Source organism: Schistocerca nitens, chromosome 4, assembly GCF_023898315.1.
Source record: "Schistocerca nitens isolate TAMUIC-IGC-003100 chromosome 4, iqSchNite1.1, whole genome shotgun sequence".
NCBI lineage: Eukaryota > Metazoa > Arthropoda > Insecta > Orthoptera > Acrididae > Schistocerca > Schistocerca nitens.
Genome location: NC_064617.1, coordinates 123,194,547 through 123,209,207, shown reverse-complemented (window position 1 = coordinate 123,209,207; position 14,661 = coordinate 123,194,547). Strand labels below are relative to the sequence as shown.

The window sequence follows — 14,661 nt, the reverse complement described above, 5'->3', positions numbered from 1 at the left end:
TCGCTGCTCGTTTAGTTTTTATTGCCGTTTCAAATATACCGGTCATTTTTGAAACACCCTGTATATCTCTGTAGTTGACTACGCATGCGTATGCCTGTTTCTCTGGCGCTTCAGTGTAGATACAGAAAATTAATATGTGAATACTATTAAAATAATAATGAACATATATACACGTGAGATTGACATATTACATGCTATACAGTACTTCACGCTCTGGCACTAGGCGGCTGTGATTGCTTGGAGCGAGTGACGAACAACCCATGCGCGCCGAGGTTTAAAAGCTGTCCTTTAAGAAGGCAATTGTTGTTTGCTATCAGAATTATGGCTAGAATTTTTACGCGAGATTTACTGCTGAGGCTAGTATCTTGCACGCGTACTTTTCTCCTTAAAACATCATAACAAGTTGGTGATGTTTTCTTGTTAGATGTTTTGCCCACAGTAAACGTACTGCTTCGCGTACTCCAACTCGGGATTACTTTTCCAATTGCCGTGCTATTTCAGCCGCGCACTCTGATGCACCTGCCATTCGCAACGCAGCAGAACTGTGTCGGAAGAGAAACCTGTACTCGGTTTTTTCCAAAAGTAAACGCAGATTTCGAACAAGGACTGAAAAATTCTGAGACTCGCTCAGACTTTTGCATTATACGTTCCAAGACACATAGAATAAAAAACCAAATAAATAGGTAAATGTAAGAACAATTAGTCTGACCACCACTTGCTCCTTTCCTCGAAAAGTAGTGAGGGATTGAATAATACAAAAAATTTCCACTGTTCTCCTACTGATTCTAATTCTTTTAACTTCGTCGTCAAAAACCAAGTTGTAGTCGCGGGTCGCACTGCGACGGGGCAGACTAAACTTTCGTTCGTTCGTCGTACTCAGCACTGTTCAACTGCAAAAATCCAGCTACCTCAGTACGGCGTCCGCTCACCATCCCTTTTCTCTGCAAACGTACGTACTGTTTAGGCGTCGGAAAAGCAGCGTTGATAAAAACGACGCCTATACTTACGTTGCAAAGTCTGCGTAAACTCTGGTAGCCTGCCGTCCTGCAGTTATCTCATAATACATATCGGGTGGTAATGTTGGTGCTTCTGTCATTAGAAATTGTTCAAAATTCGAAAGCAAGTCTTTTTTATTTCCTTAAGCACATATTTAAACCGGCCATCAAGTCCACATTTACTTAACTGACGAATTTACAACTCTCAGTTCACACAACTTCACACACAAAGCAGCCAGAAATACAAATAAGTCCGATCAGATTGACAATGCGACCTCACAGTCACAGTTCCGCTGCTAATAGTGAGTTTCACATTCGGTCATTTTCAGTGGTTTTCTTTAAGAGAAAAAATTGCTCGCCAAAGTACTCCATATATGAATACGGAACATGCACCAAAGGCCGAATGTTCACATGCTTGTAACTTTCCAACAAAGCAATTCCAAAACTTCCAACTTTCATCAAACTGTTCGTATACACTCTCCTCTACAAGTCCAGTGCAGTCCGCATCCTTAATAGAGAACAGTGCTCCCATATACAGCGTGTTCGGAAATTCCCGTTACAGGCTTCTAGGACTTGTAGAAAGGACTGAGTACGCAATATTTTGAAAGGAACCCATGTCCAGGAACATACTGTTTCAGTTCTACGACGGTTACAGTTCAGATGTTCAACTAATCTACTTCTGCTTGAGGAACTGAATAAGGCGTGACGCAGTACAACTATTAGCTAACAGTTCGAAAGGAAATATAACGAAACAGCCATTTTTCACTTAAGCGCATTTGTTTGTATTAATAAATGGTTCAAATGGCTCTGAGCACTATGGGACTTAACTTCTGAGGTCATCAGTCCCCTAGAACTTAGAACTACTTAAACCTAACTAACCTAACAACATCACACACATCCATGCCCGAGGCAGGATTCGAACCTGTGACCGTAGCGGTCGCGCGGTTCCAGACTGTAGCGCAGGGCTTAACAACTGGCCGGTTTTGAGCACGAGTACTCGCGTCTGCTCAGGCACCTGCTCGCGAGCAGCTGCAAGGTCGTGGAGTGGGGAGGGAGGGGAAATGCGCGCGCACGTTTGAATAGGGCCGCAGCGTGCCTATTGAATTCGCGCCGACTGTGTAACGTTTAAAGTACTACGATCAGCTCGTAACAGTCACTTCGCTGGTTAAGAATCATGTGAAGTCGCCGTTGTGTAACCCCAACCACGCTTTCGCAGTTCAACCCCCAGTGGGAGGAACTGTATCTGTTTATTGAAAAAAGATGGTGTTGCAAAATGATTAGTATGTCACAAAACGCTGAATTCTTTTATGAAATTTAATTTGCAGCGACATTATATGTCGTACCACGCGAAAGAGTACGGACGTGGAAAATGTGATTGACCAGATCGTGCACAGGAAGTTATTAAACTTAAAAGGAAGCTATCCGAAGAAGATCTGGACGACGAAGAAAAATCAACTGAGGCAGCTCTCAGAGTGAGTTACAAAATTGCTTTATTTTTAGCAAAATCCCTGCGCCCCTTCACTGATGGCGATTTAATAAAAGATGGTTTTGTAGTTGCAGCGGAACATTTGTGTCTATCTCAAGCTGAACAGTTTCGGATTGTGCCATTATCTGACATGACCATTATGCGTCACATACAGGACATGGCAGACGACGTCCAGAGCCAGTTTGCAAATATCTGTAAAGATTTATGGCGTATTCTCTAGCTCTAGACGAAAGTGTTGATATCACTGGAACAGCGTAGCTTGCCATATTTATTAGAGGTGTTAATAGAGATCTTCAGGTGAGGGAGGAGCTCCTCGGTGTAGTAGCCATGAAGAACACTACAACGGGAGGTGATATTTTAAGTAGTGTTGAAGAAAGTGTTGAAAATATAGGATTGTCGTGGAATTCTTTAGTTTCAGTGTCTACAGATGGTAGAGACATACACTAAGCTAATAAAATTATGAGGCACGTGTACATTCTCCTTTATTTGTTTCATTTGTCGCAGTAATAATTCGTGAGTGATATCCCTGCAGGTGGCCGCGGATTTACATCGACTGGCGGCAGCTGTTGTGTACCCCACGTGACTCTCCCCACTCTCCGCTCTGGTCCGATAGTGGGGGTAGCGTGCTCGCGCTGCTCCGTGCTCGCGCGTTGCTGCTCACAGCTTGCTCCGCGAGCACGTATGTTGTGAAGCCCTGCTGTAGCGCCTAGAACCGCACGGCCACCCTGGCTGGCTTGTATTAATACTCAAATATTAGGTGTTTACGGTATTGCAAAACAAAGAAGAACCCAGCATATTGCGCGTACAGAACAGTATTGATCCACTAAAACAGCGGCTTGATGTGGCGAGCACCAAAGTTGTTACAGACATTCTACCCACAAAGCGTGTTCTGGTGCACACTCTGCATCCCACCAGGTGTCTCTTCAGTTTCTAGTGCAGCTGCCAGAACTCGTGCCAGCAGATCTTCCTCTGTCTCTACAGAAGTCTGGCAGCGAGGCAGTCCTTCAGTGACGTCAGGTGACCGTCTGACGTAGTACATGCCATCTTGTCTTCCCTACTGCGTACCAGGACAAGCAGCTCTGAGACTTTTCTCTTTACCTCAGCAGACATGGACGCATTTCACATCTGAATTGGGACCATCGTAGAACGGAAACGATACGTTTCCGGACATGGGTTCCTGTTCAAAATATTATGAACTCACTCCCCTCTACAAGTTATAGAAGTTTGTAACGGGAATTTCCGAACACCCTGTACATTTTGCTTCTCGTCTCCCAAAAAATGAGTCCAAAGAGATCATTGTGTTTAGTTCTTTGAAGTAACACGGAACAACCTTTTTAAATACCACCACCGAAGCATACTGTGAACAAAAAATATTTGTAGATGTGTCTCTATTAGCCTCTACAGCGCTTTTAAGGACTATACTTAAATTAGGACTTGATTTTTTTTTCGCTACGTCACTCATGACTCATTCCCTGCAGTAGTCATGGTCACAAAATTTGCCCCTTCGTACTACACTGTCCAATCACATTAATGTCTTCATCTATCATAAGCCTGAACAACCAGGTTTTGTAGCACGGAGAGTTACGAGATGTGCAGGAAGAGAATCATTGGGGTTCTGGAAGGTACCATCAGGGATGTGGAGTCATGCCGACTCCAGTGCTGTGGCCAGCTACGCTACTCGTCTCTGTTGGGTATCCATGGCGTCAACAGCCTCATTGAGGTGGTCCCACAGATTCTCGATTGGGTAAAAACTGGGAGGGGGAGGGGGGGGTTGGTGGCCACAGGAGTACTATAGACGCATCCTGGTGCTCTCTGAACAACGCACGTACCCCTCGAGCTGTGTGACACGATGCATTGTCGCACTGGTTGATACCATCGTACCGAGGAAAAACAAACTGCATGTAGTGGTGCACATGACCCCCAAGGACAGATGCATACTAGTGATGATCTATTGTGCCTTCTAGAATGACGAGGTCACCCAAGGGGTGCCATGAAAACAATCCTCAGGCCATAACGCTTTCAGACGTTTCACGCTGTACACACCAACAACATCTGTCCGGTGGAGCATAAAACGTGAGTCATCTGTAAAGGACTCCCTGCATAGTGCAGTAAATCGACGTGGCATCGACTTATCAAGTCGCTGGAAGACCGCTGCAGGAATACTGAGCCATGCTACACCTATAGCCGGCCATAACTGCGAAAGTGTTGCTGGTACAGGATTTTGTTCACGAATTCACTTCTCGATTATGTCTCATAACTGTCCGACGGGAATCATGTTGGCCGATCTGAGTGGCCAACCAAATAATTCGCTCAAATTGTCCAGAACTTACTTCAAACCAATCGGAGAACAACTGGGGCCCTGTGACCTAGCGCACTGTAGTCCATTAAAATTCCATCCTTATTTGGGAACATGAAGTCCATGAATGACTGCAAATGGTGTCCAAGTAGCCGAACATAACAATTTCCAGTCAGTGATCGCTTCAGTTGGATCAGAGGACCCGGTCCATTGTAAACACAGCCCACACTATTATGAAGCCACCACCAGCTTGTACAGTGCCTTCTTGACAACTTGGGTCCAAGGCTTCGGGGTCTGAGCCACACTCGAACCCTACCATCAGCTCTTACCTACTGAAATCGGGAACCATCTGACTAGGCCACCGTTTTCCAGTCGTCTATGGTCCAACCTATATGCTCAGAAGCCAAGGAGAGGCGCTGCAGGCGATACTGTGCTCTTAGGAAAGACACTCGAGATGATAAACAGAAGGAAGTCGTTTGCGGTAGAGGACTGCAGCACCATTCCCCCTTTCAATTATCGAACAAACGCAAGGATGGCTGACATGGTGTTTAGTGAATCTGGGACTGTAAAACAGTTAAGATCCTTAGACACCAAAGCGGCATCTGGCGCAGACGGTATCCCCGTAAGATTTTATGTTGACTATGCTACAAATATAGCACCATTCTTATCCATCATCTATCAGAGATCATTGGAACAGCGGGAAGTTCCACTTGACTGGAAGTAGGCTCAGGTCATAGCAATCTATAAAAAGGGTAGAAAATCGGATGCACATAATTACCGACCAATTTCACTGACTTCGATTTGTTGTAGAATAATGGAACATATTTTGTGCTCAGACATAATGACCTTTCTAGACTCTGAGAAGGTCATCTGCAGAAAACAGCACTGTTTTAGGAAACAGCAGTCATGCGAGACACAGCTGGCCGGCCCTTTTTGTGCATGATATACAACAGGCTCTAGATACCAGCTCCCAGGTTGATGCCATATTTCTCGAATTTCTAAATGCGTTCGACTCAGTTCCGCACTGTCGCTTGCACCAAAAAGTGCAGTTTACGGTCCATCCGATGACATATTCGGTTGGATAGAAAGTTTTCTAACAGACAGAAAGCAGTATGTCGTCTTGAATGGGGTGACTTCAACAGAAACAAGCGTAACGTCAGGTGTGCCAGAGGGCAGCGTAATAAGTCCGCTGCTTTTTACGATTTACATAAACGAACTGGTGTCGTATTGACAGCGGCATTACACTATTTGCCGATGATGCTTTAGTCTATAGGAAAGTAGTATCACACGAAAGTTGTGAACAAATCAATGAGGATTTGCATAAAGTAAATGCGTGGTGTAATGACTGGCATTTATCTCTCAATATTAGTAAGTGTAGCTTACTGCGTATAACAAGGCGAAAATCCCCATTAATGTACGAGTACAAAATAAATGCCCAGTCTTTGGAAGCGGTAACATCCGTCAAGTGCTGGGTGTGACTATTCGTAATGATCTCAAATGAAATGATCAGATTATACAAGTAACGGGCAAGGCGAACTCTAGATTGCGGTTTATTGGTATAATCCTGAGGCGATGCAGTCCTTCAACGAAGGAAATTGCTTACAAAACGTTAGTTCGTCCAGTCTTAGAGTATTGTTCGTCTGTTTGGGACCGTTACCTGTTGGGTCTGATTCAAGAGATCGAGAACGTCCAAAGAAGAGCGGGAAGTTTCGTGACTGGTACACTTAGCCATCTCGAGAGCGTTACAAATCTCATACAAAGTTTGAAGTGCGACACACTTGCAGATAGACGGCACGCTAAGCGGAAGGGGCTGCTCACTATATTCCGAGATCACATCTTCCCCGAGGATGTAGAGCATATATTGTTACCACCAACTTTCAAATTGCGCAATGATCACCATTCAAAGATAAGGGAAATAAGAGCTCGTACTGAGGCGTTCAGACAGATCAGCGAGTGGAACAGAGGGGGGGGGGGGGGGGAATGTGAGTTTGGCGCGAATTATGCCCTCTGCCACACACCGCTCTAGCGGAGTACATATGTACATATGTAGATGTACAGGTCGTCTGCTACCATAGCCCATTAACGCCAGATGACGCCATACTGTCCGAACGGATACGTTCGTCGTACGTCCCACATAGATTTCTGCGATTGTTTCACGCAGTGTTGCTTGTCTGCTAGCACTGATAACACCACGCAAACGCCGCTGCTCTCGGCCGTAAAGTGAATGCCGTCGGCCACTGCGTTGTTTGTGGTGAGAGATAAGACCTGAAATTTGGTATTCTCTGCATCCTTTTAACAATGTGCATCTCGGAATACTGAATACCCTAGCGATTTCCGAATTGGGATGTCCCATGCGTCTTGCTCCAACTACCATTCCGCGTTCAAAGTCTGTTCAAATGGCTCTGAGCACTATGGGACTCAACTGCTGTGGTCATAAGTCCCCTAGAACTAAGAACTACTTAAACCTAACTAACCTAAGGACATCACACATATCCATGCCCGAGGCAGGATTCGAACCTGCGACCGTAGCGGTCGTGCGGTTCCAGACTGTAGCGCCTTTAACCGCTCGGCCACTCCGGCCGGCCTCAAAGTCTGTTAATTCGCGTCATGCGGCCATACTCATTGTTGTGTCTAGACCATACAGCCTAGACACAATGCTGTAGCCGATAGGGCACGCAATGCTAACGCAGACGGGCGTGAAGTCTGGAACATGAGACTTATAAATGAATAAGAAGAAAAGTACGTAGATGCTTGTTGCTTAACTTTTAATTAGTCCTTGGAATACATCTCTCTTGAATATTAATAAGCTATAGGCACTGATACAAATGGCGCCTTGCTAGGTGGTCGCCAGTTAACTTAGCAGAGGGCTATTCTACTGTCTATCTCTCGGCAAATGAGAGCAAGGCTTAGCACGTCCAATCGCTAGCTATGTTGTCCGTACAACTGGGACGAGGTCTCCTCAGTCTCTCGAGACCTGCCATGTGGTGGCGCTAGGTTTGCGATCACACAGTGGCGACACGCGGGTCCGACATGTACTACAGGACCGCGGCCGATTTAAGTTACCACCTAGTAAGTGTGGTGTCTAGCGGTGACACCACACTCATGTCGGAAATCTTTTCACATTAATCACTTGAATACAAATGGCAGCTCCACGAACTCACTGTCCTGTTATAGTTAGTGTTCGCGATACTATCTTTGTCTGTACATGTGTGTATCGCTATCCCATGTCTTTCGTCACCTCTGTGCAACATGAACAGCGAGTGTGCCAACATATTTCCCCCGAGCCACACACAAAGTTGCTTTTATGCCTGTCGATGCTTCTCCACTCAAGACAGTTTGCTGTGTCATCCCTACAAAAAATTCTCAATCCGACCACAAATTTCAGTCGACACCTCATATAATCACACTTTCGATAATAAGGGCATGTGAATCAAATGCTTTTCCAAAGTCATCTACGTGAATGCCTCGATCAACTGCTTTCAGAACGTCATTTGAGAAAAGTGCGAGTTCGGTTTCGCAAGGTCTATGTTTTCGGAATCTATGCTGACTGTCATGCGAGGACATTTTGTTCAAGAGACATCATTACATTTTAGCTCAGAATATATTCTAAAGTTCTACGACAAATCGATGGGAAGGATGTTGCACAGTAATTTTGTAGACCATTTCTGTTACTAACATTGTAGTTGGGGAGACCTGGGCTTTCTTCCAACTATTGGGCATTGGTGTTTTTTCTGGGGATCTATGCTAGATTATAGTTAAAAGAGGAGCTAACTCAGCCGCAAATTCAGTACAGAATCTGACAGGGGTTTCATCAAGCCCTGTTCTTTAACGCCACTGACACTGACACTTATTTTTGGCGATACGAGTATTAAATCGGAGCCGGCCGGAGTGACCGAGCGGTTCTAGGCGCTACAGTCTGGAACCACGCGACCGCTACGGTCACAGGTTTGAATCCTGCCTCGGGCATGGATGTGTGTGATGTCCTTAGGTTAGTTAGGTTTAAGTAGTTCTAAGTTCTAGGGGACTGATGACCTTAGTAGTTAAGTCCCATAGTGCTCAGAGCCATTTGAACCATTAAATCGGAGCAGTGCTCCTGGGTTTTCGGTTGTAGACGAACATTTGAAAACGGAGTTCAGCATTTCTGAATTTGCTTTGCTACACTCTGAGTTCCTGCCTGGACCGTGAGTGAGTGGATACTAACTTCATAATATTGCAGTGCTGAGCACAGTACCATTATTCCGATCAGTTGTAATGCTGTTAATTACTGTCTATATTCGCCTTCTGGCCCGAGAGATTTGGGAACATGTGCAACATAAAAAACAAGAACGAGAGGTGTCACGGCTTTTACATGCATGCATGTATGTCCGAAGGAACTTTGCATCGTAATTCTAAACAACACAGGCACTGCAATATTCGTCGACACCGGACAAGCGTCTTTCAGTTAAAATGCCTTCCCTGTACGGTAATATATTCGTACATAATGGATGTACGAGTGCAGATTGTAGATACATGGTTGTCGACGATTGGAAGTTTTGATCTGGCCGTGAAGTGTGCTCGGATAGGCTAATGCTAAGGCGACGGCTCGCGATAAGCGAGAAATCTGGGTTCGAGTCCCGATCAGGAACAAATTTTCATTGTCGTCATTCCATTATAAGTTGATGTTTATCCATAGTCGTAACTGCAAATACACTTATTGCCTTCACTATAGGTACCCCTAGGACGCTGCTGCCTGTATTCTGTACCAGCCTGTCGCACTTTGCAGACAGCGGCCGTGTCCCCTTACGTCCGCACAAATCAAACACTATCCCTATGCATTTCTGACAGAACTTATGAGGAGGCGACCACGCTCGTAGCTTCGAAGTGTCTGTTGATAATACCTGTCGCGTGCGACCATGGGAAGATAAGCCGGCAGAACAGCTGACGTCTTCGTCTGACTTGTAAAGCTAATGACGTAACATGTTTTCGTTTCGATCGCGGGGATGTAAATAGTCGATTTAAGGTAACAGCAGTCCGCCCCCGGTAGCTGAGTGGTCAGCGCGACAGAATGTCAATCTTAAAGAGCCCGGGTTCGATTCCCGGCTGGGTCAGAGATTTTATTCGCTCAGGGACTGGGTGTTGTGTTGTCCTAATCATCATCATTTCATCCCCATCGACGCGCAAGTCGCCGAAGTGGCATCAAATCGAAAGACTTGCACCCGGCGAACGGTGTACCCGACGGGAGGCCCTAGTCACCCGCCATTTACACTACTGGCCATTAAAATTTCTACACCAAGAAGAAATACAAATGATAAAGAGGTATTCAAAAATGGTTCAAATGGCTCTGAGCACTATGGGACTCAACTGCTGTGGTCATAAGTCCCCTAGAACTTAGAACTACTTAAACCTAACCAACCTAAGGACAGCACACAACACCCAGCCATCACGAGGCAGAGAAAATCCCTGACCCCGCCGGGAATCGAACCCGGGAACCCGGGCGTGGGAAGCGAGAACGCTACCGCACGACCACGAGATGCGGGCTAAAGAGGTATTCATTGGACAAATATATCATACTAGAACAGACATGTGATTACAGTTTCAAGCAATTTGGGTGCATAGATCCTGAGAAATCAGTACCCAGAACAACCACCTCTGGCCGTAATAACGGCCTTGATACGTCTGGGCATTGAGTCAAAAGAGCTTGGATGGCGTGTACAGGTACAGCTGCCCATGCAGCTTTAACACGATACCACAGTTCATCAATAGTAGTGACTGGCGTATTGTGACGAGCCAGTTGCTCGGCCACCATTGACCAGACGTTTTCAATTGGTGAGAGGTCTGGAGAATGTGCTGGCCAGGGCAGCAGTCGAACAATTTCGGTATCCAGAAAGGCCCGTACAGGACCTGCAACATGCGGTCGTGCATTATCTTGCTGAAATGTAGGGTTTCTCAGGGATTGAATGAAGGGTAGAGCCACGGGTCGTAACACATCTGAAATGTAACGTCCACTGTTCAAAGTGCCGTCAATGCGAACAAGAGGTGACCGAGACGTGTAACCAATGACAACCCCATATCATCACGCCGGGTGATAACGCCAGTATGGCGATGACGAATACACGCTTCCAATTTGCGTTCACCGCCAAACAGAGATGCGACCATCATGATGCTGTAAACAGAGCCGAGAATCATCCGATAAAATGACGTTTTGCCATTCGTGCACCGAGGTTCGTCGTTGAGTACATCATCGCAGGCGCTCCTATCTGTCATGCAGCGTCAAGGGTAACCACAGCCATGATCTCCGAACTGATAATCCATGCTGCTGCAAACGCCGTCGAACTGTTCGTGCAGATGGTTGTTGTCATGAAAACGTCCCCATCTGTTGACTCAGGGAACGAGAGTTCAAATGGCTCTGAGTACTATGGGACTTAACATCTACGGTCATCAGTCCCCTAGAACTTAGAACTACTTAAACCTAACTAACCTAAGGACATCACACAACACCCAGTCATCACGAGGCAGAGAAAATCCCTGACCCCGCCGGGAATCGAACCCGGGAACCCGGGCGTGGGAAGCGAGAACGCTACCGCACGACCACGAGCTGCGGACAGGGAACGAGACGTGGCTGCACGATCCGTTACTGCCATGCGGATAAGATGCCTGTCATCTCGAGTGCTAGTGATACGAGGCCGTTGGGATCCAGCACGGCGCTCCGTTTTACCCTCCTGAACCCACCGATTCTATATTCTGCTAACAGTCATTGGATCTCGACCAACGCGAGCAGCAATGTCGCGATACGACAAACCGCAATCGCGATAGGCTACAATCCGACCTTTATCAAAGCCGGAAACGTGATGGTACTCATTTCTCCTCCTTACACGAGGCATCACAACAACGTTTCACCATTCAACGCCGGTCAACTACTGCTTGTGTATGAGAAATCGGTTGGAAACTTTCCTCATGTCAGCACGTTGTAGGTGTCGCCACCGGCGCCAACCTTGTGTGAATGCTCTGAAAAGCTAATCATTTGCATATCACAACATCTACTTCCTGTCGGTTAAATTTAGCGTCTGTAGCACGTCATCTTCGTGGTGTAGCAATTTTAATGACCAGTAGTGTACATTTAACGTAACAGCAGCCTTGATGTTATTGGTGCTAGAATCCAAGTTTCGGTGAGATATTGTGCAGTCCCTCTGCAAACAAGCTAATACGCAGTAATAATTTATACCAAGTTAATTCTCTGCTTCTGTCACATGTTGGCGTTTCTGTAATTGATGTATGAAGCAGTTTTGTGCTTTTTATATTGAAATACAGCGAATAAAGGCTGCAGCGTTTTAGAGGCACATGTTGGGGAAAAATATTAATCAATCTTAGCTGAAAATTAATGAATCTTAGTTGGAGTGACGGGCGATACGAATTAGTTCGTGTAAAATGTGTAACTTTATACTGGTGACAAACTTGTACAAAATTATTCGTTGTGTGGACAGCCCTTACCTCCTTTATCGCTTTTGCCGCATACAGGCCTTTCTATTATCGACATATAAATCACTTGGACACTTTTTATGATGAATGTTATTACGACTTCATCTTAACAAGGAATCTTCGTTGTGGAGATAATTATACGGAATGCCCTCATTGTATGGACGGTTCCGCGAAAATAAATTCAATGACAGTGCTGCGGGAACGTGAGGTTTCGCAAGTACTGCAGGATATGGACGCAAGTAAACAGTCAATAATGGAAAATGGTGTTAACATTCTCGCAGCTGTCTTAAGACTCGGGCTGCACTACGTATGAGTCTGTCAGCACAAGCTAGAGTTGCCAACCTCACCTACATCTCGGTCTACGCTACAAATAATCACATTCAAGCAGTAAAAAACGAGTCCTGGTGTCTTGCAGATGACGGTAACAACGATACACTAACCTCTCTCTCTCAGAAACAGAAGCATACACCGTTGTATAATCAAGTAGTTACTATCGCAGTGCATAAGGGCAGGCAGACAAATGAGAGTTTTCGCACTACAGCTGTGGAACTGGGGGCGCTGCAAAACTGCACTACAAAATTGCGAATTAAATCAGTTAAAGCAAAAGAACAAAACAGACCTGGCGGCTTTTATACGATGGCAACTGCGATAAACTGCAGTCTTTCACAAAAACAAAAGTGTAAGCTGCTACACAAGCAATGAGAGTGAGTCAGTCACATTGCGCACTCGCAGAAAGTCATAAGTGACACACATCTGTAGTACCAGTCTGCTTCTTGATTGTCACTTTTTATACTGTTGACTGAAACAAATACATAAAACTTTCTACGATTTTAACAGAAACACTAGTCCATATATGATTATTACATATACGTAGAAGAAACAGCAATCCGCAGCTGTCATCTTACCTTTTCCAGTTCCTTTTCGATCTCCGAAGCACGATTCGCGAGTGGTCCCCTAACCGCATACTGCATCTCTTTTATGCACGGGTTGAGTGTTTCCAACGTCACACTCTTCGCTCGCTTGCTAGGACGAAGCCCGCTCGAGTTGTTGACCGTTACCACAGTGCGAGATAAATAAGGGGAAATTCGTACGGTGTCCGTAAACAGTGTGGCAGCAACGTTCACACGTTCATTTATCGGCATGGCGTTGCGCCCAATAAGGATCCGCACAGAGTGAAAAGCACTGCTTCCTGCCATGGCTGCACTTGAAATTTCAGTGTGTGCTCGCTAATTCGAAATTGCCGCGATTAAGAGTAAGGAACCTAGCTGAACAGTGAATTGCAGACCCTGCTCTACATCACGTTATATAAGGCTTTAGATAAGAGCCGAAGTACAGCCACATTTATTAGTAACTGTCCGATCAGCTTAGTACAGAATTCATAGAAGAACGCACAATGATAGAGAAATAACGCAGCAACAGCTTAACGGGTAAACGAACGCGAAACGTCAACTACTCTAAAGCCCGTTTGAAGAACGAATCCCCTACGCCTAGCTGTGCGTTCGCCGACTGTGCGAATGCTTACAGGTCGGAGGGTCGTTGATAAAGCGCTAGTCTATCGTTCCGCGGAACAGATGAATGCGCACACTGACCTCGCCTTCATACTTGCCAACCAGCTGGCCTGCGGTTTTTTGCTGCTGTTCAGGTTGCGCCCTCCTAGATGGCAACATGAGCGATACAATACTAGAGAGCCTGTATGCAGAGAGAGTGCCCATAGGTGAAGTTGCCCGTGAATGTTTGATTAGCTTTGGAGGAAAAATGGCGCCAAACGTCTCTCGCGCTTCCTATGTTCACCGTGCTTTTGAGTTGAATTGGAAGTTCAGAGAACTTTTGGAAACGTTAATAGGTATTTTAATTATTGAGAGACGTGTTATGCGTTGTGCATGCATGTTCGATTTAGTTGTATATCGTTTTTAGTACGTAATTTGCGTTTGCGATCTTAAATACGAGTTGAAATAATGAAGCGTTTTGTGATGAAGTCGGTAGGCCTACATGTTTGAAGTACACACGTTAGTAATTGTACAGTATTGTTTTTGACATCTGTAATTCGTTCTGCAGACGTTCGTAAACGATGCCAGGTTGTGCTGCATTTGGTTTTCCAATAGAGGCGAAGGTGGATTTCGCATGTTAGCATTTCCATGCAGTGAGGAAAGACGAAAGCAGTGGGCAGTCGCAGTCAACAGGGCTGACATAAATCAAACAGGAGCCTTGTGGAAACCAAGCAAGTACTCTTATCTATGCGAAGTAAGTCGTTTTTGCTTTTTACTACATATAAAACGACTTGCAATATATATAGTTAAATTTGAAAACAGACCTGTAAATTGGCTTTGTGAAAATTATTATAACACCTTATTCTTATAAACAAAGGCATTTAACGAATGATTTCGCCATATTGTCTTGTGCTTTTGATTCGGTGAGTGTGTACTCCACTA

At 45.4% G+C, this 14,661-nt stretch overlaps 1 protein-coding gene across 2 annotated transcripts in view; it reads right to left on the bottom strand.

Annotated features, from left to right (window-relative positions):
* The window catches only part of LOC126252888 (alanine aminotransferase 1-like), an 84,248-nt gene extending 70,493 nt beyond the window's left edge, over nucleotides 1-13,755 (bottom strand). For both annotated transcript variants that reach the window (XM_049953857.1, XM_049953856.1), the window contains exon 1: nucleotides 13,138-13,755. In XM_049953857.1, the coding sequence (XP_049809814.1) occupies nucleotides 13,138-13,428 (291 nt within the window). In that variant the 5' untranslated portion in view covers nucleotides 13,429-13,755. The remainder of the gene's footprint in view (nucleotides 1-13,137) is intronic.
* Nucleotides 13,756-14,661: the final 906 nt, after the last annotated feature.